Source organism: Hemitrygon akajei, chromosome 14 (genome assembly GCF_048418815.1).
Source record: "Hemitrygon akajei chromosome 14, sHemAka1.3, whole genome shotgun sequence".
NCBI classification, from domain to species: domain Eukaryota; kingdom Metazoa; phylum Chordata; class Chondrichthyes; order Myliobatiformes; family Dasyatidae; genus Hemitrygon; species Hemitrygon akajei.
The window spans coordinates 41,655,930-41,681,043 of NC_133137.1; the positions used below are offsets into that span (position 1 = coordinate 41,655,930).

The following is a 25,114-nucleotide window of genomic DNA, read 5'->3' on the forward strand; positions in this document are numbered from 1 at the left end:
CAGCTCCATAGCAAAGAAAGCCCAGCAGCGTCTCTACTTTTTGCGAAGGCTGAGGAAAGTCCATCTCCCACCCCCCATTCTCATCATATTCTACAGGGGTTGTATTGAGAGTATCCTGAGCAGCTGCATCACTGGCTGGTTCAGAAATTGCACCGTCGCAGATCGCAAGACCCTGCAGCGGATAGTGAGGTCAGCTGCGAAGATCATTGGGGTCTCTCTTCCCACCATTACGGACATTTACACTACACACTGCATCCGCAAAGCAAACAGCATTATGAAGGACCCCACACACCCCTCATACAAACTCTTCTCCCTCCTACCATCTGAGAAAAGGCACCGAAGCATTCAGGATCTCACGACCAGACTATGTAACAGTTTCTTCCCCCAAGCTATCAGACTCCTCAATACCCAGAGCCTGGACTGACACCTTACTGCCCTATTGTCTTGTTTATTATTTATTGTAATGCCTGCACTGTTTTGTGCACTTTATGCAGTCCTGGGCAGGTCTGCAGTCTAGTGTAGTTTTTTTTCTGTGTTGTTGTTTATGTATTTCAGTCTAGTTTTTGTACTGTGTCATGAAACACCATGGTCCTGAAAAAACGTCTCATTTTTACTATGTACTGTACCAGCAGTTATGGTCGAAATGACAATAAAAGTGACTTCACTTGACTTGACAATAGTTGCTTGCCAGATATGTTGATCAAGCTGTATATCTTCTGTATTTAACCGAGTTCCTGATAAACTAATCTTTTGGCTTACTTGGTGAATTCTTCTAAATGAGGCCTTCAAAAATGACATTTTGAGAGTACAAAGCTTGTATGTGCCTGTCAGAATAAAAGGTAAAAACAAGCGGGGTAGGGAACCTTGATTTTCAAGGGACATTGAGGCCCTGGTTAAGATTGAAAAAGGGGGTGCCTGACAGTCAAACAAAGTGCTTATGGTGCACAAGAAATGAAAGGGAACACTTCAGAAAGAAATCAGGAAGGCTAAAAGAAGGCATGAAGATCCTCTAGCATACAAGGTGAAGGAAAATCCTAAGGAATTCTACAGATAAGTGAAGGGCAAAAGGATTGCAAGGGGCAAAATTGGTTCTCTGGAAGACCAGAATGGTTATCCATGTGTGGAGCCAAAGCAGATGCGGAAGATCTGAAATGAATTCTGTGCATCTGTATTTCCTCGGGAGGCTGATACAAAGTCTGTAGAAGTGAGGCGAAGCAGCATCAACTCATGGACCCTATACAGATTACAGAGGAAGAGGTGTTTGCTACCCTGAGACAAGTCAGGGGGATAAATCCCTAGGTGCTGACAAGGTATTCCCTCAGACCTGACAGGAAGCAAGTGCAGAGATTTTAAGGTAGATAGGTTTTTGTGAGGTTTTGCACTTCAGTAGGACCAAGCAGCATAGGTCTCACACCATGAACGGTCGGGTACTGAGGAGTGTGATCCCCAGCTCATCCACATGGGCCTCCTCAGCAGGATGGAAGGTCCAGGCCAATGATGCACGAATCCCAGATATTGGCTAGCCATACCTCGTACTCTGTTCTCCCCACTGCGATACGCAGCCACCTCTTCCCTCTCATCGCCACACAGTTGCCAGTGGCTGCATGGCCTGCATTGCCACACTGGCTGTCTGCCATTTTCATTTTCTTCTAGAGGGCTGCCATTTCACAGTGTTTGTTGACCACAAACCCCTCATGCATGCGATGGCCAAAATATCAGACACTTGGTCTGCATGCAGCAATACCACCTGGCTTCCATATCAGAGTTCACACCTGACATACAACACATTCAGGGGAACAATAATGCTGTGTCTGGTTGCATCTCCCAGCCAGCCATTGAGGCCATCCACATTGGGGTTGACTATGCCAGCATGGCATCAGATCAAGTGAGAGACCCTGAAGCCCAGGCTTACCAAACAGCAGTCATGGGCCTGCAGTTGGCAGATATTGACTTTGGGGAAGTTGTGGTTTCTCTCCTGTGTGATGGCCCATGCCACATAATGCCCACAAACTGGAAGTGTACTGTTATTGACTCCATTCACAGCCTCTGGGCCAGGACGCCTCACAGAAACTGGCTGCACTCAAGTTAGTGTGGCACAGGCTTAGAAAGGACGTGTGTGGTTGAGTACCAATGGTGAAAGTTAACCATCATGTTTGGGCCTCACTGGTACCTTTTGAGACCCCTGGCCATTTTAATGTAGAGCTAGATGGTCCTCTTCACCCTCGCATGGTTTCACACACCTCCCTACCATGAAGAAATGTACCACCAGGTGGCCAGAGGTCATTCCTCTCACAACGATGATGGCCACCCTCCTTTACTCTTTTTATACCCATGACTGTGTCGCCACCCACAGCTCTAATCTGCTAATTAAATTTGCTGATGACACTATACTGATTGGCCCGATCTCAAATAATAATGAGGCAACCTACAGAGAGGAATATCATCACCCTACACAGTGGTGTCAAGAAAACAACCTCTCCCTCAACGTTGCAAAAACAAAGGAGGAATAGAGACAGGCTAATCCCGATAGACATCAATGGATCTGGGGTTGAGAGGGTGAACAGCTTTAAATTCCTCGGCATAAACAAGAGGATCTAACGTGGTCTGTACGTACCAGCTGTATGGTGAAAAAAGACAATTGGAGAGGTTTGGTATGCCCTCCCCCCCAAAATTCCAAAAACTTTCTACAGGGACACGATCGAGAGCATCCTGACTGGCTGCATTATTGCCTGGTATGGGACTGTACTTCCCTCAATTGCAGGACTCTGCAGAGAGTGGTGCGGACAACCCAGCACATCTCTAGATGTGAACTTCCCACGACTCAGGACATTTACAAAGACAGGTGTGTAAAACGGTCCCAAAAGATCATTGGGGACATGAGTCACACCAACCAGAAACAGTTCCAGTTGCTACCATCCAGGAAACGGTACCGCAGCCTAAAAGCCTGGACCAACAGGCTCCGGGACAGCTTCTTCCACCAGGCCATCAGACTGATGAATTGATGTCGTATTTCTATGTTATATTGACTGACCTGTAATTACTATAATTGCACATTGGAACGGAGATGTAACATAAAGATTTTTACTCCTGTATTTGAAGTATGGAAGTAATAAAATCAATTCAATTCAATTTACAGACATGGCTCGGGCTTTCATTAGTGCCTTGGTTGCTCTGTTTGGCACCCCATCTGATATATCCTCTGACTGTGGTCCCCAATCTACACCAGACCCCTGGTGTTAGGCTCCATCACAGCATAATGTGATATCCAATGTGAGTGGTTTCACTGCTCCTTTAAGGCTGCTAGAGGGCTTCCCTGATGGATGAGTAATAGTATGATCATCACCCATGGGTGTTGCTGGGGTTCATGGGTCCAAAGGAGGACCTGCAGTTGTCTGTAGCTGAGTTGGTTTCTGGGCAGTTGTTATGAGGGTCAGGTGATTTCATGTGATGCCACGACCGCCTGGTCGGCCTCTCAGCCTTGTTCCACCCTCCTCAGTAAATTCAATCCCTTTGCATTATTCCTACCACCCATTGTGAAATACAACATTCTTGGGTTCCTGTTGACCTACACTCCATCTTGTTCATTTTTCTCCACCAGGATACACACCAATATCCCCTTGGACCCATTTACGATCCACAGCCTGTTCTGTGTTTTGGAATGGGGAGAAAAGACATTTATCATAGATAGGAGGGGAAACTAGACAGGCTCACAATGCTGATTCTGGTGAATTCTGGTGGGGGGACTGTGTAGGATAATGTAAGGGGTGCAACATAGGCATAATTCACAACCACCCACATTGAGTTGGGGTTCATGATAAGAGGCTGATCTGACGTGATGACATAATGACATGATGTATGTCCTGTGTTTGGTTGACAAGAAAGGAGAAGTTGCAGTTTCCTCAAACATAAAACACCTCTGCAGTTTCATTTACAAAAACCGACAATAAAATGACCACTGAGACCACTCAAGCAGTTAAGAGAAGAAAGACACGCATGGAATGGTTATTGGAAATAAACTCATTCATTTCACGTTTACCATTCACAATTACCATAGCACTGGAGAGGGCTAGGAACAGACAAGTTAGAGAAACTTGTTTAACTGGAGTAAGGGGAAATATGAGGCTATCAAGCAGGAACTTGGAAGTATAAATTGGAAACATATTCTCAGGGAAATGTTCAGAAGAAATGTGGCAAAAGTTCAGGGGATATTTGCATAGGGTTCTGCATAGGTACATTCCAATGAGACAGGGAAACGATGGTAGGGTACAGGAACCAAGGTGTATTAAGGTTGTTGTAAATCTAGTCACGAAGAAAAGAAGACCTTATGAAAGGTTCAAAAAACTTGGTTATGATAGAGATCTAGAAGATTGTAAGGCTAGCAGGAATGAGCTTAAGAATGAAATTAGAGGAGCCAGAAGGGGCCATGAGAAGGCTTTGGCAGAGAGGATTAAGGAAAACACCAAAGCATTCTACAAGTATATGAAGAACAAGAGGATAAGGCATGAGAGAAAATAGCACTAATCAAGTGGGACAGTGGAAAGTGTGTATTGAACTGGAGGAGATAGCAGAGGTACTCAATGAACACTTTGCTTCAGTATTCACTACGGAAAAGGATCTTGGTGATTGTAGGGATGACTTGCAGCAGACTGAAAAGCTTGAGCATGTAGATATTAAGAAAGAGGATGTGCTGGAGCTTTTGGAAAGCATCAAGTTGGATAAGTCACCGGGACTGGACGATATGTACCCCAAGATACTGCAAGGGAGGAGATTGCTGAGCTTCTGGCAATGATCTTCGCATCATTAATGGGGACAGGAGAGGTTCCGGAAGATTGGAGGGTTGCGGATATTGTTCCCTTATTCAAGAAAGGGAGTAGAGATAGCCCAGGAAATTATAGACCAGTGAGTCTTACCTCAGTATTTGGTAGATGATGGAGAAGATCCTGAGTGACAGGATTTATGAACATTTGGAGAGGCATAATATGATTAGGATAGGTCAACATGGCTTTGTCAAAGACAGGCCATGCCTTATGAGTCTGATTGCATTTTTTGATGAAGGTAGAGCTGTAGATGTAGTGCATATGGATTTTAGCAAGGCATTTGATAAGGTACCCCATGCAAGGCTTATTGAGAAAGTAAGGAGGCACTGGATCCAAGGAGACCTTGCTTTGTGGATCCAGAACTGGCTTGCCCACAGAAGGCAGAGCATGATGGTGGATGGGTCATATTCTGCATGCAGGCTGGTGACCAGTGGTGTGCCTCAGGGATCTGTTCTGGGACCCCTACTCTTTGTGATTTTTATAAATGATCTGGATGAGGAAGTGGAGGGATGGTTTAGTAAATTTGCTGATGACAAAGTTTGGGGGTGTTGTGGATAGTGTGGAGGGCTGTCAAAGGTTACAGTGGGACATCGATAGGATGCAAAACTGGGCTGAGAAGTGGCAGATGGAGTTCAACCCAGATAGGTGTGAGGTGGTTCATTTTGGTAGGTCAAATATGATGGCAGAATGTAGTATTAATGGTAAGACTCTTGGCAGGGTGGAGGATCAGAGGGATCCTGGGGTCCGAGTCCATAGAAAACTCAAAGCTGCTTCGCAGGTTGACTCTGTGGTTAAGAAGGCGTACAGTGTATTGGCCTTCATCAATTGTGGAATTGAATTTAGGAGCTGAGAGATAATGTTGCAGCTCTACAGGACTCTGGTCAGACCCCACTTAGAGTACTGTGCTCAGTTCTGGTCACCTCACTACAGGAAGGATGTGGAAGCCATAGAAAGGGTGCAGAGGAGATTTACAAGGATATTGCCTAGATTGGGGAGCATGCCTTATGAGAAGAGGTTGAGTGAACTCGGCATTTTCTCCTTGGAGTGACGGAGGATGAAAGGTGACCTGATAGAGGTATATAGCGGAGGAGAGGCATTGATTGTGTGGAAAGCTTTTTCCCGGAGCCGAAATGGTTGCCACAAGAGGACAGAGGTTTAAGGTGCTGGGGGTAGGTATAGAAGAGATGTCAAGGGTAAGTTTTTTACTCAGAGAGTGGTGAGTGCATGGAACAGGCTGCCGGCAACGGTGGTGGAGGTGGATACAATAGAGTTTTTTAAGAGACTTTTAGATAGGTATATGGAGCTTAGTACAATAGAGGGCTATAGGTAAGCCTAGTAATTTCTAAGGTAGGGACATGTTCGGCACAACTGTTTGGGCCGAAGGGCCTGTACTGTGCTGTAGGTTTTCTATGTTTCTATATAGGACCCTGCTCAGACCCCACTTGGAGTACTGTACTTAGTTCTGGTCGCCTCACTACAGGAAGGGTGTGGGAACTATGGAAAGGGTGCAGAGGAGATTTACAAGGATGTTGCCTAGATTGGGGAGCATACCTTATGAGAATAGGTTGAATGAACTTGGCCTTTTCTCCTTGGAGCGATGGAGGATGAGAGACGACCTGATAGAGGTGTATAAGATGATGAGAGGCATTGATTGTGTGGATAGTCGGAAGATTTTTCCCAGGGCTGAAATGGCTACCATGAGTGGGCACAGTTTTAAGGCACTTGGAAGTAGGTAGAGGGGAGATGTCAGGGGTAAGTTTTTTATCGAGAGTGGTGAGTGTGTCTAATGGCCTGCCAGCAGCAGTGGTGGCGGAAATGATAGGGTCTTTTAAGAGACTCCTGGACAGGTACATGGGGCTTGGAACAATAGAGGGCTATGGGTAAGCCGAGGTAGTTCTAAGGTAAGGACATGTTTGGCACAGCTTTGTGGGCCGAAGGGCCTGTATTGTGCTGTAGGTTTTCTATGTTTCTATTTCAATCAAGCTGCCCGAGGAAGTGGTGGAGGTGTGTACCATCACATTTAAAGACACTTGGACAGGAACTTGGTTTGAAAAGGATTAGAGGGATGTGGTCCGAATGCAGGCAAATGGGATGAACTTTGGTGGGCATCTAGGTCTGCATGGACCATTTGGATCTGAGGGCTTGTTTGTGTGTGGGATAACACTATGACCCCAATCTGCTCTCTCTTGTGTCTCCAGTAATACAGGGTCTTCAAATATCGGCACTGTCTCAGGCTCAGTTTCATGGTCGAGAGAGTGTGGGGTGAGGCTGCACACAGGAAGTGATGGGGACATTGGGCACAAAATAACCAAATCTGCATTAAAATGGACACCTACCTTTCCTGCAACAGGCCTCAGGCTTTTCTTTATTTCCAGTATTTGGTATTGGGATTGGGATTGGTTTAATATTGCCTCATGTAAGATTCAAAATTAAGATGTGCGTTTCTGACAGGTCCGGGTTAAAGTCAAAGGACAAATGTGATTTAATTATGTCTGGGTTAAAGTCTGTAAACAAGTGTGATCTAATTATGAATGCAGAAGCCTTGACAAAATTAACTGTTTGTGGAATCATTGAAGTCCTTAGATATGGACTATTGTTTTACAGAAACGTGTAAAAAAACAACTCCAAATATGGAATGGGAAAACACTGTGTACCTCCCGAGTCAGGGAGGAGGGTGGTAAGGAAGAAGGATAAAACCTGCTGCCCTGTAAGGTTCAGCGTTCCCTTCTCTGAGGGGGCCCAGCTCTGCAGAACTGTTAATAAACTTTGTTTCCTTGAATTTGTCTTGAAGCCATTATTCGGGAGCGTGGCACGTTTCTGACACCTCATGTACCGAGATCCAGTGAAAAGCTTCTCTTGCATTCTGTTCATACAGATGTGTTTTGAGGTACAAGAAGGTAAAACAATAACAGAAGGCAGGATAAAATGTAGCAGCCATAGAGAGAGTGCAGTGCAGGTAAACAATAAAGTGCACAATCATAATAAGGTAGATTGTGATGTCATCAGAACATCTTATGGTACGGGGGAGGGGCTGGTTTCTATGACGATCTGAGCTGTTTCCACAACAATCTTGCATTTTCTTGTCGTCACATACAAGATAATAATGTGGCAGATTGTGATGTCATCAATGCAGCTTCTTTTTCTTGGGGACTGTTAAATATTTTGATAACTGCCAGACAGGAAATGTCCACTGACACAGTCCAAGATCTGTGCTCCTCTCTGTCGAGAGGGGAGTACCTTCTTACTTTGTGTTGACAGTATTGTTTGAAATTTGACTGTTTTCCCTTGGAACATCCTAATGAACTGCTGTAAACTCTCTGCACTGCTACTCCTCGGCTTGTTGGCTGTTGGGGCTGCAGTTGCCTTCAGCCTGTGGGCCTGCAGGAAGAATGCCACGAAGGACCCCCTGGCAGGTGTAGCTGAACTAGGAGCAGACACGGCCCAGCAGGAAGTTTGGGAAATGGTGCCCAGTGTTGAGTGAATGGAGCTTGAAAGCTGGAGATGCTCTGGTCTAGTAGTCATAATCGAGACGGAGCTGGAGGCTGGAAGCTCAGATCCAGAGTTTAGAGAGTCAGAACATAAAATGGGTAATCTGTGTCCAGATGAGAGTAATCTGGATTTCCAGGCAGATTATTCAGCACTGGGAATCTGAATACAGAAACGGGGAGCCAGAATATTGGGGCTGATAATATGGAAGAAAGGGACGAAGGAATTAGTCCTCAGGAACAGCCAGATGGAAAGCCAGGTCCTGATCCAGCTCTCAGGAATTTTCTTCCAGAGGTGGCCAGCCCAACAATAACCCAAGTGGGTGAAAATGAGGATACCTGGGATAAGAACATGATAAATGGAAGCCACAAAGAAGGAATGGTTCCAGAGAAGAAAGTGGAAAATGAAAACAAAGACAATGTAATTGTCAGAGAAGAGAAAGTGAGATGTGAAAATGAGGATCAAGCAGTTGGTGGTGAAGAACAAGTGCAGAACGATGAAGAGAGACCAGGTTGTGGGTCAGCTGACACCCTGATGGTGCTGACAGGAGAAGGAAGTTCACCGTTGATCAGAAGACTTGAATTTGTAGGAGGAAGGCTAATATTTAAACAAAGGAGGTCCGTGGGTGTGTGATCAGTGGAGTACAGGAAGAAAATGAGGAAGAAGAATTTGAGAGGCAAGAGAGGACAGCCAAGAAGAGGTCAAAAATTCAACAGAGATTGGCAGAGATGTGGAGAGGCAGAACACAGAGATGAGGGAGCGGATTTCACATTTTGTAAAGCGCTGCCCGAAGATACGACAATAGGATGTGCTGGAGCTTTCAGAAAGCATCAAGTTGGATAAGTCGCCGGGACCAGAGGAGATGTACCCCAATCTACTGTGAGAGGTGAGGGAGGAGATTGCTGAGCCTCTGGCGATGATCTTTGCATCATCGAGGTCGGGAGAGGTTCCAGAGGATTGGAGGGTTGCGAATGTTGTTCCTTTATTCAAGAAAGGGAGTAGAGATAGCCCAGGAAATTATAGACCAGTAAGTCTTACCTCAGTGGTTGGTAAGTTGATGGAGAAAATCCTGAGAAGCAGGATTTATGAACATTTGGAGAGCATTAATACGATTAGGAATAGCCAGCATGGCTTTGTCAAGGGCAGGTTGTGCTTTACGAGCCAGATTGAATTTTTTGAGGATGTGACTAAACACATTGATGAAGGAAGAGCAGTAGATGTAGTGTATATGGATTTCAGCAAGGCATTTGATAAGGTACCCAAGGCTTATTGAGAAAGTAAGGAGGCATGGGATCCAAGGGGACATTGCTTTGTGGATCCAGAACTGGCTTCCCACAGAAGGCAAAGAGTGGTTGTAGACAGGTCATATTCTGCATGGAGGCCAGTCACCAGTGGAGTGCCTCAGGGATCTGTTCTGGGACCCCTACTCTTTGTGATTTTTATAAATGACCTGGATGAGAAAGTGGAGGGATGGGTTAGTAAGTTTGCTGATGACACAAAGGTTGGGGGTGTTGTGGATAGTGTGGAGGGCTGTCAGAGGTTACAGTGGGACATTGATAGGATACAAAACTGGACTGAGAAGTGGCAGATGGAGTTCAACCCAGATAAGTGTGAAGTGGTTCATTTCAGTAGGTCAAATATGATGGCAGAATATAGTATTAATAGTAAGACTCTTGGCAGTGTGGAGGATCAGAGGGATCTTGGGGTCCGAATCCATAGGACGCTCAAAGCAGCTGCACAGGTTGACTCTGTGGTTAAGAAGGCATATGGTGTATTGGCCTTCATCAATTGTGGAATTGAATTTAGGAGCCGAGAAGTAATGTCGCAGCTCTATAGGACTCTGGTCAGACCCCACTTGGAGTACTGTGCTCAGTTCTGGTCACCTCACTGCGGGAAGGATGTGGAAGCCATAAAAAGGGTACAGAGGAGATCTACAATGATGTTGCCTTGATTGGGGAGCATGCCTTATGAGAATAGGTTGAGTGAACTCGGCCTTTTCTCCTTGGAGCGACGGAGGATGAAAGACGACCTGATAGAGGTGTATAGCGGAGGAGAGGCATCGATCGTGTGGATAGTCAGAGACTTTTTCCCAGGGCTGAAATGGTTGCCACAAGAGGACACAGGTTCAAGTGCTTGGGAGTAGGTACAGAGGAGATGTGAGGGGTAAGTTTTTGACTCAGAGAGTGGTGAGTAAGTGGAATGGGCTGCCGGCCATGGTGGTGGAGTTAGATATGATAGGGTCTTTTGAGAGACTTTTGGATAGGTACATGGAGCTTAGAAAAATAGTGGGTTATTGGTAAGCCTAGTAATTTCTGAGGTAGGGACATGTTCGGCACAACTTTGTGGGCTGAAGGGCCTGTATTGTGCTGTAGGTTTTCTATGTTTCTATGAGCTGTAACTGTACTTTGCCCTGCTCAATGTGTTTATTTAAGTTTAGGCTCCATTTATCTGCCAGAGCTAAATATTTTGCCATGGTGCTATGTCTTAGAAGAGGAGAAGAAGGAAGTTCTTTGCTTGTATTTGTTTGGCAGGTGATAGTTCTATTTGTACCCATATCCAGTATTATTGATAAGATATATCCATACATTTTCAATGCAGACCACTGTACTTCATTCATACCTTTCATGGAAGGCTAACACTTGATATTACAAAGAACACAATAGTTATAATTTCAGAATATGTGAGTATTACTTTAATGGCAACAAGTGTTTCCAAAAATTTTCATTTGAAAAATAAAGCTGATACAAATTATGAAAAAGAAATGTTATAAACATTTCTATTTCAACTTACTTCTATCTGTGTTGGTAGTTTTCTAATATTGAGTCCAGACTCTGTTTGAGTATACCTTTGCCCCAGCCTGTGAATGCCAAACTGCATCAAAGGAGTTTTAAGTTCGGGTTGCAAGTACATATCAGCCTTTGACCTTAATGCAGAGAGCTTCTTGTGCAGCATAACTAGTCTGAAGGAATGAAAAAATATTAAAGTTTAGTTTCCAAACATACAGAAATTCACACCTGTGGAAACCTGAACTGTCTACTCATCTTTCTGTCCCATTTCCAACTCCTACTACTTCACTGCAGAGTGAGCAAATGAGGTTGGAAGGGCCTCACAAAAAAAAAAATTGCTGATTGGCAGTGACGTTCCAATATTAGCAAAAATTGCAGCAATAATATTTGTTTCAATAAAAATTACTTTGGGAAGTTCACTGATCCCTATTAATGATATATTTATAAAATACAACTGCTTGAACTTTTGAGGTGATACCAGTGCTTTGGAGTCACTCCATTTTCCAGACATAATTGAAAATATTTCTCCAGCTGTCCCAAGAAATCCACTTTTACTGTCCCCAGCTTGGCAGGCCTATTAATGGCGAATTCCAAATGCCCAGCACTTGCCATATTTCACTTGCTAAATTTAGGAAGTGGCAATCTCTGGGATGTCCATAACCAGTTTTTTGAACTCGTATTTTTGCATTTCCATTATATTTTCTACTTCCACGAAGCCTCTGCCTCTTATCTGGTTACACTTGCTTCATGTTCATCCATTCACCACTAATCTCTCCTATTCAATCCATCTATATACTCACTCATATCTGGCCTGGATATAAGTTTTGGAAAGAAGAATGAAACAGAAATAGAAATGTGAGATGAACTTAGCCAATCAGGGGTGGCACCTGTGGAAACAGAAACCCGTTAATGTTGCTGACTTTTCCTGAAGGATGGCAGGAGAGTGGAAGAGTTACAGTTTACAAAAGCAGGAGCTGCAGTGGGGGCGAGATCAAGGTGCAAGATGAAACACCACATCGAGCGTGTTTAGGACAGTGTGTTGGTGAGATAACTTGAAGAAAAGAAAGAAAGGAACCTCAATACGATTATGGGAAACAATGAGAGATCAGTTTACCTGAAGCTGGAAAGTTCAGTTTTCATTCCAGGAGGTTGCAAAGTGTTTGAATGAAAAATCAGATGTTGTTTTCTAGTTTCTATTGTGCCTCACTGGCAGTGGAGGGGTTGTGGGCTCATAAAATATGTTAGCGAATAGTTTGTATCCTGAGATGGAGATAAATATCCAGAAACAGAAGCGGGGTGTTAGAGATGGACGATGTAAATATGATAGCAGGTTAACAATTGGTAGCAAACATAATGAAGTTGCCACTTCCAGCACCCATACAGAACCTGGAAAATTCATCACTTTTGTGTGCTCCATCTGAAACATTGTCCTCCTTTCTGACACTGGCTGTCCTTCAGACAGAGTAGATGGAGCTGTCAGCCACATTTCCTTAATTTCTTACATTTACGCTGTGCCTCGGGACAAAACAAAGGTAGAGTTACCTGGAGAGCTCACAAACACCTCTACTTCCTCAGAGGCTAAAGAAATTCAGTATGTCCCATCAATTCTTACTAATTTTTATCAAGGCATCATAGAAAGTCTTCTGTCTGGATGCATAACATCTTGGTATGGCAACTGCTCTGCAAATGACTGCAAGAAACTAGAGTTGTATACACAGATCAACACATCTGTCTGTATTTATCACTGCCTCAGTAAAACACTTAATCAAAGACTTCACCCGCCCCAGACATTCTCTCTTCTCCACTCTCCTATTGGGAGACCATACAAAAGCCTGAAGGAACACACCACCAGGCTCAACAACAGCTTTTATTCCACTGTCATTGGACTCTAGATCTTCCGATATGACAGCAGTATACTCAGATGCAGTGGCCTCTCTGGGTTCAACCAAAGGTGTAATTGTTCATCCTCTGTCTTTTTTATGATTGCGAGACACTGCTGGATATTAAGTCCATCCCATCAGTGAGTTGCACAACAGCAATGGAACTGGACTTATTGCATACTGCAGGATAAATTAGTAATGTTAATGCTGAGAATGAAAGTTTTTGTGAAGTAAAGATACAAAGGCATGAGAGGATTAGGCAGGTGGAGATCAATGATGAGTACTTTACATGACAGAACTAACTGTAGGGCTAAGTTGGAGCGTGGCCAAGTGTTAGGGCTTTGGGCTAGAGATCTGAAGGTCGTTAGTTCGAGCCTCAGCTGAGGCAGCGTGCGTGTCTTTGAGCAAGGCACTTAACCACACACTGCTCCTGCACATTTATAGCCCAGTGGCGGTGGTTGGTGCAGGAGGGACAAGACAAGACCTAATGCTGGTCCTATGCTTCCAGTGTTCTAAGTTGATCAAATTGAAAGTGAAGGCAACAAGAAGCAAGAATTTCAGAACTGGATTGAGCTGCTTGAAACTTTGGAACAAAAGCTATCTTCGACCTCTCAATTGTTGGAACGTTATAAATCCAAAGTTATCGACCTGGAAAATCGATCTCGGAGACAGAGCCTGTGAATAATCAGGCTTCCTGAAGACATCGATCCTATTGAATACTTTTCTCAATTTCTAAAGGATGTGTTTGGTTCAAAAGTTTTGGATTCCCCTCCGGTGATCAATCATGCTCATCGCATTCCTCGTCCTAAATCTCCCAGTGATGCCAAGCTGAGGTCAATTGCTATTCGTCTCCATTATGCTCATATCAAGGATCGTTTCAAAGGTTAAAATTTCGCATCATCGAAGATCTTAGTCCTGAAGTTTGGAGGGAATGGATGTCTTTTAAATCTGTGATGTCAGAGTTTCATCGAAAAGGTTTTAAACAAACTCTGCTGTTTCCAACGTGTTTGAGAGTGTCCTCCCTGATAATTCTCGCCGATTGTTTAATTCTCCAAGTGAAGGTCAAAGTTTCCTCGAGGAGCAGTGTTCTTCTGTTATGGACTAATCAACGTACTGTATTTTTCATCATTTGTTTTTACTTGGTTTGTTTTTAAGCTAACAATTAGCTTATAGATCTGGACCTTTATAATTTGAGGGACTTTGCTTTCGGTCTGTAGTGTAGGTAATTTTTGTATGTCTAGTTAAATGCTCTCTTTTTCCTTTAGTGATTCTGCTCTTTTTACTTTTAATCTTTTGATTCTGAAAGTAATTAAGTAAAGGATTTGGTGTTCAATTCTTTTTTTTCTCTTTGAAGTTTTTCCGGAGAAGTATTCAGTTTTTTTCATTTTTTTTCTTTTCAAGATGTTGTTCTGCCTTCTTCTTCCCATAATACTTTATTTTTGATACGTAATTTTCAATCATCTGTGTTTGAAAATAACTAACAATACGATTCAGCGCTTTTTTTAAATTTTGAAATATTAGTACAATGGTACTCTGTTTTATGTTCTACATTTTTAGTGCTTTTTTAAACTTTCTTACTACCCATTGTAGTCTTTTCTTCCTTATGGTAATCTTTTTTTGAATATGGATTTTTTTTTTCCAAATCATATATCTTTTGGGCTGCCTTCAGGAGAGATGGGGTTAGATTTAGTATTAGATTGCATTCAGGCCATTCTTTGGCTTATTTTCAGGCTTTTGTGGGTGGGATTTTAGTTTAGATTTTTCCAACTGGGCTGACTGGAAACTACAAAAAAAGTCCAAATTGTTATAACTTCCGGTTCCTCTTTGAACCTTTTTTCCTCTTCCAGGTTCATGAGTTTGTATTCTGGTTAACCTTTTATGTACTATATGGCAGATACTAGTAACATGGATAAGATTATTAATTTTGTTTCTTGGAATACAAATGGTTTGAACCATTTGATTAAATGGATTTTTTAAAAAGTATTCCATAGAATGAATGCTAATATTATCTTTGCACAAGAAACTCATGTGAGGAAAGAGGATAATCAGTGCTTTTTCAGGTTTTGGAAGGGTCAATAGTACCATTTGAACACTCAGGCTAAAGTGAAAGGAGTTTCTATTTTTATAGATCCTTCAACCTCATTTGTTCATTATGAAACAATTTCAGATCCCAATGAAAGTGTTTTCATTCTTTTCTCATGTATATCATAATTATTCTAGAATTGACTACTTCTTTATTGATTCTCATTTAATTCCATCTGTCATTGACTGTAACTATGATTCCATTGCCATCTTCGACCATGCACCCTTGAAATTATCTATCAAGATAATGGATACATTTTCTACTACTAGACAATGGCGGTTCAATTCTATTCTGCTTCAGGACTCAGACTTTGTCAATTTTATTAGGGAACAGATTGATTTTTTCTTTTCAACAAACTCTATGGAAGGAATTTCCAGTGGGGAATTATGGGACACTTTTAAAGTATATATTCGTGAACAAATTATTTCATATTCTGCTGGAGTGAAAAAACGAATCAATAATGAAATACTTATGCTGGTTGACAAGATTAAAGAAATTGATAAGAGATATTCTATTGCTCCTAGTAAGGAGCTTTATAAAAAGAGTTGAACTTCAAATGGAGCATAGTCTATTATTAACATCCTTGACTGAAAATCAATTGATTAAAACTAGGAGACAGTTTTATATACATTGGTGATAAATCTGGTAAATTACTGGTTGATCAATTGAGAACTGCTTCAGTTAAACACCAGATTATCAAGATTCGTAAATGTGATGGCACTCTGATGGTTGATCATGATGAGATAAACAAATCTTTTCAAGAATTTTATAATTATTTATATCAATCAGAATCTCCTGATGACCCCACTATAATGTATGAATTTTTAAGGAAATTGAATATTCCAAAATTATCACCCAATGAATGTTTAACATTAGATGCATCTATTACGGAAGAAGAAATAGAAGAGGCTATTTTTTGATGAATTCAGGTAAAGCACCTGGTCCAGATGGTTACACATTAGTGTTATGATCCCAGCCCCCTCCTTTGTGGGAATCGTAAGAGCCCTAGTGAAGAGGGGGTCAATGACCCAAGAGAAGAGAGAGATATGTGCGGTGTCCCTCGTTTCACGGCAAGGCAAAAGCTGGCGACTGTGGTCATTGTCTCATGGAGACACCTTTGTGAATTGGGAACTGTACTATGTGTATACCCTCTGGGCAACGTGGGTGGAGAGATGGAGAGAGATTGCATCATCTCAACCTGATTGACATCTGAGACCCCGTGAGCTCAGATAAAAGAGGGGTTGTAAAGACGGCCCCCCAGACGCACCAGAAGACACGCTAGAAATCCTGTGACAGCATTTAATAGCGACAGCCGGTGAGGAGGTTCGTGTGCATCTTTTCCTTGCCTGGGATTGGCGACCTCACCACAAAATAACGGCTTTAGCTACAGGAGAGGCCACGAGTGAACGGCCACCCCCCAACGAGACTCCGACGGATCGAACTCCTAAAGGTTGGAAAAAACCCGCCGGGTAACTGTTTCATTCAAGCTCTATCTCTCTCTCTCTCTAACAAAAGTGCACCACCGCGACCCCCCCAAAAGACGGCAGCTGGTAGAACTGCAGTGAACGCAAGAGACTTTTAGATATACAGCGGACAATATATATATTACCCCTAGACAACGATAGAGCTTATTTCTTATTGATTATTACTATACCTGCGCTTTAGATTGCATATTGACGACGTATGTTATCTGAATGTTTGTATTAACCTTACTTTTGTGCCCCTTTATATATAAAAACGTTTAAAAATGGTACCATCAGACTTCAGCGGACCTCTCTATCTTTGCTGGTAAGTGATCCAGTTACGGGATACGTAACAGTAGGATCTTTAAAATCCTTTTCTACTATACTTACTCCTTGGTTATGTAAAATCTTCAAGGATGTACTAACCATAGGTAAATTACCACAATCTTTTTACGCCTCTATTTCCTTAATTCTTAAAAAAGATAAAGATCCTATTGAATGTGCATCATATAGGCCTATATCCTTGCTGAATGTGGATTCCAAGATTTTGTCTAAAATATTGGCAACTAGATTGGAGAACATTTGGCCCCAAATTATCTCTGTTGACCAGACTGGATTTATTAAAAAATTTTATTCATCTTTTAATATTAGGAGATTAATTAATATGGTTTACACTCCCACAACTAAAACGCTAGAATGTGTCATTTCACTGGACGCTGAAAAAGTGTTTAACAGAGTTGAATGGCCATATTTACTGAGTACACTTGAGAAATTTAATTTTAGTCCAAAATTTATATCTTGGATTAAATTGATATACCATACCCCTTAGGCTTCAGTATTTACCAATAATCAAAGATCTCCCTTTTCTCAGTTGTTTTGTGGCACTAGGCAAGGTTGTCCTCTTAGCCCTTTATTATTCGATATTGCTTTGGAACCTTTAGCTATTGCTATTCATGATTCACCCAATGTATTTGGGATTACCTGTGGGAATTGGACATACTGTATAAGCTATCATTATATGCAGATGACTTGTTACTATATATTTCCAATCCAGAGAAATCCATTCCTGCAGTTATATCTTTGATTGCTCAGTTTAGTAGCTTTACTGGCTACAAACTGAATCTTAATTAGAGTGAACTCTTCCCATTAAATATGCAGGTTCCAATTTATAAATGTTTACCATTCAGATTGGTTACAGACTATTTTACCTATTTGGGTGTTAAAATTACTGAGAAGCATAAGGATTTATTTAAGGTCAATTTTTTACCTTTAATTGATCAGGTTAAACAATTGCTTACTAAATGGTCCCCATTGTCTTTATCACTGATTGGTCAAATCAATGCTATTAAGATGATTATTTTACCTAAATTTTTATACTTATTTCAAGCACTACCAATCTTTATTTCTAAATCCTTTTTTGATATTGTTGACTCTAAAATTTCTTCATACATATGACAGAATAAAAATCCTAGGTTAAGTAAAAAATATTTAAAGAGATGGTGGTTTGGCATTGCCGAATCTAAGATTTTATTACTGGGCAATTAATATTCGATATTTAAATTTTGGACACAGGACTTGGATGTAATTCAAAGTCCACAATGGGTAAACCTTGAATGTAAATCCGTACAAGGGTTTTCATTGGTTTCTATTTTAGGGACTTCACTTCCCTTTGTTCTTTCTAAATTGAATAAACAGATGGTTAATTCAATAATTAAATATACGCTATGAATATGGTTTCAATTTCGTAAATGTTTTGGCTTGAATAATTTTATTCTATCAAGCCCTATTATATCTAATTTCTTTTTCAACCCTCGGTTATGGATCAAGCCTTTTTGGTATGGAAAACGAAGGGTATAACATGTTTTCGTGACTTATTCTTGGATAAACTGTCTTTTGAACAGTTGTCTAATAAATATAATTTGCCCAGTTACCATTTTTTTAGATACTTACAAATTCCGAATTCATATCCAACTGATATCATGGAAAAAAAATTAGGTTTAAACCCTTATCAGAAGGGTTTAATAGCAACTATTTATGACATGATTATGAAAATACAGCCAGGTATATCAGATAAAATCAAGAATGAATGGGAAAAGGAACTTCAACTTTCCTTACCTACAGAGAAATGGGAGAAAATTCTTCAATTAGTTAACTCCTCCTCTATATGAGCTAAACATGTGTTGGTACAATTTAAGGTGGTGCATAGGCCCACATGTCTAAAGACAAGCTAGCTCATTTTTACTCCCATATAAATCCTGTCTGTGATAGATGTCATTCCGAGTAGCTTCTTTGACTCATATGTTCTGGTCTTGCCCTCTTTTGGAGAAATATTGGAAAGACATTTTTGATATTATTCCAACAATTTTGAGTATTAATTTACATCCTCATCCTATTACTGCAATTTTTGACTTACTAATGGTGGAACATAGTTATTTATCCTCTTCAGCTCGTCAGATGATTGCATTTGTTACATTAATGGCCAGAAGATGCATTTTACTGAATTGGAAAGAGATTAATCCTCCTCCTACATTCCAATGGTTTTCCCAAACTATATCTTGTTTAAATTTAGAAAAAATCAGAACTGTCACTTTGACCCTTCAGTTAAATTTGAAGAAATTTGGAGACCATTTATTCAACAATTTCATATGTTGTAACTTGACCTTTTCAGAATCCTTTTTATTATCCTTAAATATTTGGATAGAGGAGCGGAGTTATCAACATATTGATTGTATCCGATGTAATATAATAGCCCAGCTTTGTTTAGTTTAGTTTTGTTTAGTTTAGTTCCATTTTTTTTAAACTTCTAATTTGGGGTTTTGTTTATATGTTTTTCTATCACGTTAATTACATTAAGAGTTTGGGAGCCTTAGTACATTTGTGTTATCTATAGCTTATACTCGTATATACTGTTTACCAACAATGTAATCCCAATCTCTCTGTACTACTATTGTTATGCCAATGTATTTGAAAATTAATAAAAAGATTTAAAAAGAAAGAAAGAAAGTGAAGGCTATATTAGGCAAGAGAAAGAAAACAAAGAAAGATTAGATTTATTTGTCACACATACAGTGAAATGCATCACTTGCATTGGGGATGTGCTGGGGTGGCCCACAAGCGTCACCATGCTTGCGACACCAACATAGCATGCCTACAACTCACATGCCTACAACCACATGTCTTTCAAAACGTGGGAGGAACCAGGAGTACTCAGAGGAAACCCACGTGGCTGTAGAGAGAACATACAAACTCCATACAGATAGTGGTAGGAATTGAACTTGATTTTACATCATTGTGCAGATCATCCAGTTTCTAGAGGGCAGTTTCTGAACACAACATATTCTGGGATTATGTGTTTAGTTACTCTCCTGTTCACTTCTGGATAATGCTAAATGCCGAATATTGTGTCATTGACACCAATAGAACAAAATTTCAGAAGCAAGATTCAAATCACTAATTTGTGGCATTGAATGAATTTCTGGGCAATTGCTGGTTGATACTTTGATGTCAGATCATGCAACAAGGATGAAGAACATCATCTAATTCAAAGAACTGTAAATAATGCAGATTTAAAAGATCAATTCCTCATGTACTGATTCAAGTTCTGCACAAAGAAAGATATATTGAACTTCTAATGTAAGTTACTGAGACTTTAATTTTTAAGAGTTTGCTTTACCAACCTAATAGAGGCAACGAATGAGGATGGTTTCAATTATCAGGAGACCATGAGGTAATTAGGTGTAAAAGAGATTTCAGAGAAATTGTAGCATTTTCGTTTGAATGATACAGAGTTTTGCGCATATAATTCTTAGCAATATAATTTGCTCTTTCTGTATCAATTATGGTAGATTTTTACTAATTTTAAACACACTTATGAAACATTAATTTACTTTTTGTGGTTTTGGTTCCTGGGTGCATGACAAGGAAAACACAACTGAAAAGCTAAACAAATAATCCCTACTGTGTTACTGAATTATAAACATGGTATTAAAACGTAAGTCCATCACTGCATGTCTGATGTCAGTAAAGTTACCCACTTCAGATTACAGTAGGTAATAAAAGGGGACCAGCAGTGTCTCTGTATTCAAATTGAAGGAACACTATTACTGCAATTCAACATCACAGCAAAGCACTAGTACATAAAATTAATAATTTAACAAGTTAACAATTCTCTTCCATTTAAAATACTATTATAAATTTCATTTGTATGGAGCAAGAACCAAGAATTATGTGTAAATTAACATTGCAGCTCTTAAAGTAATTGTCCTTCTTCAGGGATAGTCATGAAACAAAGTCACTTATAGGGTTTATAAAGATAATGCGTATTGACAAAGTGTATCTTTGATACCTTTTCAAATAGACCCACTTGTAACCACAGAAAGCGTTAGTCAAGGTGCTGGTCTTGATGCTGATCAGTGTAATCGCCTTAATATTGTAGGCATACAAAAATAAGACCTGGTTGAAGCAAACAAAACACATCATTTTAGGTTAAGCTTCTTTTGTGTTATAGAACATAGAACTTAGAAGAGTACAGCACAGGAACAGACTACTCGACTCACTATGTTGTGCTGAACCTGCTAAAAAACAAATCAAAAAACACCCAAACACTAATCCCTCCTATCGATACCATGTCCATATCTCTCCATTTTCCTTACATCCACGTGCCTATCTAAATGTCTGTTAAAAGCCTCTAATGTAGTGGTCACCAACCTTTTTAAGCCCAAGATCCCCTACCTCAGCCATAGTCAAAGGCAAGATCGACTCCCAGATTGATTAGTTACACGCATGCACAGAAGAGACCGGAAGTAAAACCCCACAACCTGGAAGTAGAAATAATGTATAAACACCAGGGGTACCCACCCCTTTTTTGCACCACGGACTGGTTTAATATTGACAATATTCCTGCCGACCTGCCGACGGGGGGTGGGGGGTGTGGTGTTAAACACGACTGGAATATAGTGATACTCGAAGCTGGTTCCTTATGCCCAGTCTATTCTGCAATGTAGTTTTAGCAGCTCTCGCCACTTAGCTTCTGTCCCACTTGCCTACGTTTCTTCCGCTCAGAAAACTCAGCGGGTTTGTCTTTAAGTGCGGGGTGCTTGGACTCAGGGTACTCGAAGCAGTTTTGAGGGCTTAATTGCCTCATTAGACAGCCTCTGCACACCTGCCGCCAGATGCCTTGGCCAGGTGCGGATGGTCATGGGTGGGGTAAGAGGACAAGGTCAGGGCTGGAGGTCCCCGTGCCGGAGCCATGGCGGTTCCAGTCCGGACAGAGCAACAGAGCAAGGAGTGCAACAGGGTGCCTGCCAGTCCCCCTTGTAGGGTCTATCAGCCAACAAAAGTTTGTTTCAGTAGATCACAGCGCGGTAGCTGCTCTGCTACTTACGAAACCCTGAGCCCGACTTAGATCGCCTGCGAATATTTTAGCACTGGGTTCCCCATGAACATTTGGTGTAGTGAACAGGTTTAGAGGCGGCATCCATCTGTCCGCGCTCTGGGCTGGTAGCAACAGCACTTCCCGCCGGCCGTGCTCCGGGCCAGTAGCATCGGCGGTTCTCGCTGGCCGCCTGAGGCGAACCAGTGATCCCTGGCGCGAGAGTATCACTGCGTTTAGGTGACTGATGATCTCGTGTGCATTCAAGTTCAACAGTGGGCGAGACAGGGAATGAGAAAAGGTGCAGCTGACTCATATTGTTTCCTCGCAGCCCGGTGGTTGGGGACCACTGAATTACACTGTGTAAACACAAAGTACCACTGCAGATGCTGTGGTCAAATCAACACGTACAAACAAGCTGGATGAACTCAGCAGTCAGCAGGTTGACTGCTCATTTCAACGGATGCTGCCCGACCTGCTGAGTTCATCCAGCTTGTTTGTACATGTTGAATTACACTGTGTAGTGCGGGGAGCTACACGCATGCGCACTGGGCAGAAAGAACGGAACTAAAATCCCACAACCCAGAAACAATCTCTCAATAGTATTTGTGTATTATTTTTGATTTTTTTTTTGGGATCTACTGGGGAAGTCTCAAAGATCGTCTAGTCGATCGCGATCGACGGGTTGGCGACCACTACTCTAATGTATTTGCCTTTACCACCATACCAGGCAGTACATTCCAGGCATCCACAACTCTCTGAGTTAAAAAACTTACTCCTCACTTCCCCCTTGAACCTACCTCATCTCACCTTCAATGCATACCCTCCAGTATTAGACATTTCAACCCAGGGAAAGAGATACTCTCTGTCCTCTCTATCGCTGCCTGTCATCATCTTGTAAACCTCTATCAGATCTCCCCTCAGCCTCTGTTGCTCCAGAGAAAACAACCCAAGTTTATCCAGTCTCTTGTAACAGCACATGCCCTCTAAACTAGGCAGCATCCTGGTAAACCTCTTCTGTACCCTCTCCAAAAACTCAACATCCTTCCTATAGTTGGGTAACCAGAAGTGTATGCAATACTCCAGATGTGGCCTAACCACAGTTTTATAAAGTTGCAACATAACCTCCTGACTTTTGAACTCAATGCCTTCACTAATAAAAGCAAGCGTTCCGTAAGTCTTCTTAACCTTATCGACCTGTGTAGCCACTTTCAAGGAGCTATGAACTGGATCCCAAGATCTCTCTGCTCAGCAACATTTTTAAGAACCTTAGCGTTAACAGTGTACTGTCCCCTTGCATTTGCCCAACCAAGGTGCAACATCTCACCTTTATCTGGGTTAAACTCTATCTGCCAATTCTCAGCCCATATCTGCAAATGGTCTGTATCATGTTGTATTCTTTACCAGTCACCTACACTATCCACAACTCCACTAATCTTGGTATCATCCACAAGTTTACCAACCCACTCATCACAGTTTTCATCCGGGTCATGTATGTACATTACAAACAGTGAAGGTCCCAACTCAGAACCTTGTGGAACTCCACTAATTACAGATCTCCAGCTTGAAGAAGTCCCTTCAACCAGTACCCTCTGTTTTCTATGTGCAAGCCAGTTCTGAATCCAAACAGCCAATTCACTGCAGATTCCTTGCATCTTAATCTTCTGGATTAGCTTCCCATGCGGGACTTTGTCAAACACCTTACTAAAATCCATGTAGACAACATCCACTACCCGACTCTCACACCTTGTCAAAAAATTCATTCAAGTTGGTAAGGCACGACTTGCCATGCGCAAAGCCATGCTGGCTGTCCCTAATTAGATCATGGGTTTCCAAATGTGTATATATATCCTATCCCAAAGAATTTTCTCTAGCAATTTCCCTACAAATGACATGAGACTCTCTGGTCTACAGTTTTCAGGATTTTCACTTGTTCCCTTCTTCAACAGAGGTACAAAATTAGCCATTCAGCAGTCTTCCACGACCAGGACACAAAGATACTGGTCAAGGGTCCGACAATCTCGTCTCTTGCCTCCTTCAATAATCTGTGGTAAATCCCACCAGGCCCTGGGAACTTAACTACCTTAATACTCTTTAGGAGGCCCAACACTTCACACTTGACATCTAAATGCCCTAACATATTTATACACTCAGCACTGATCTCCTGGTCCTCCAAATACTGAAGCATGGTACTCATTGAGACCTTAACTCACATGCTCTGCATCCAAGCAAATGTTCTCCCCTTTATCCTAGGGTGCTCCTACCTCTCCCTAGTTATCATTTTACTCTTGATGTATGTATAGAACGCCTTGGGTGTCACCTTAATCCTACTTGCCAAGAACTTTTCATGACACCTCCTGGCTTTCCTAATTCTAGTCTTCCATTATTTTCTCAGTTTTTTACATTCCTCATGTGCTTAGTTTGATCCTGTCTTCCGAAGCTTTAGAGACATAGAAAACCTACAGCACAATACAGGCCCTTCAGCCCTCAAAGCTGTGCCAAACATGTCCCTACCTTAGAACTACCTAGGCTTTACCCATAACCCTCTATTTTTCTAAGCTCCATGTACCCATCCAGGAGTCTCTTAAAAAATCTTATTGTTTCTGCCTCCACCACTGCCGCCCGCAGCCTATTCCAAACACTCACCACTCTCTGAGTAAAAAACTTACCCCGACATCTCCTCTATACCTACTTCCAAGCACCTTAAAACTATGCCCTCTCATGCTAGCCATTTCAGCCCTGGGGAAAAGCCTCTGACTATCCACATGATCAATGCCTCTCATTATCTTGTACACCTCTATCAGGTCATATCTCATTCTCCATTGCTCCAAGGAGAAAAGGCCGAGTTCACTCAACCTATTCTCATAAGGCATGCTCCCCAATCAAGGCAACATCCTTGTAAATCTCCTCTGCATCCTCTCTGTGGTTTCTACGTCCTTCCTGTAGTGAGGAGACCAGAATTGAGCACAGTACTCCAAGTGGGGTCTCAGCAGGGTCCTATATAGCTGCAACATTACCTCTGGGCTCTTAAACGCAATCCCATGATTGATGAAGGCCAATATAACGTATGCCCTCCTAACCATAGAGTCAACCTGCGTAGCAGCTTTATATGTCCTGTGGACTCGGACCCCAAAATCCCTCTGATCCTCCACATTGCCAAGAGTCTTACCATTAATACTACATTCTGCCATTATATTTGACCTACCAAAATGAACCACCTCACACTTA

General features: G+C 41.7%; 1 protein-coding gene across 1 annotated transcript in view; it reads right to left on the reverse strand.

The window, feature by feature from the left end:
* LOC140738981 (cilia- and flagella-associated protein 54-like) overlaps positions 1–25,114 on the reverse strand; it is a 42,647-nt gene that overhangs the window by 12,177 nt on the left and 5,356 nt on the right. The window contains exons 2-3 of the mRNA XM_073066983.1: positions 20,861–20,967; positions 11,094–11,262 (exon numbers count right to left, since the gene is read on the reverse strand). Of these exons, the coding sequence (XP_072923084.1) occupies positions 11,094–11,262; positions 20,861–20,967 (276 nt within the window). The remainder of the gene's footprint in view (positions 1–11,093; positions 11,263–20,860; positions 20,968–25,114) is intronic.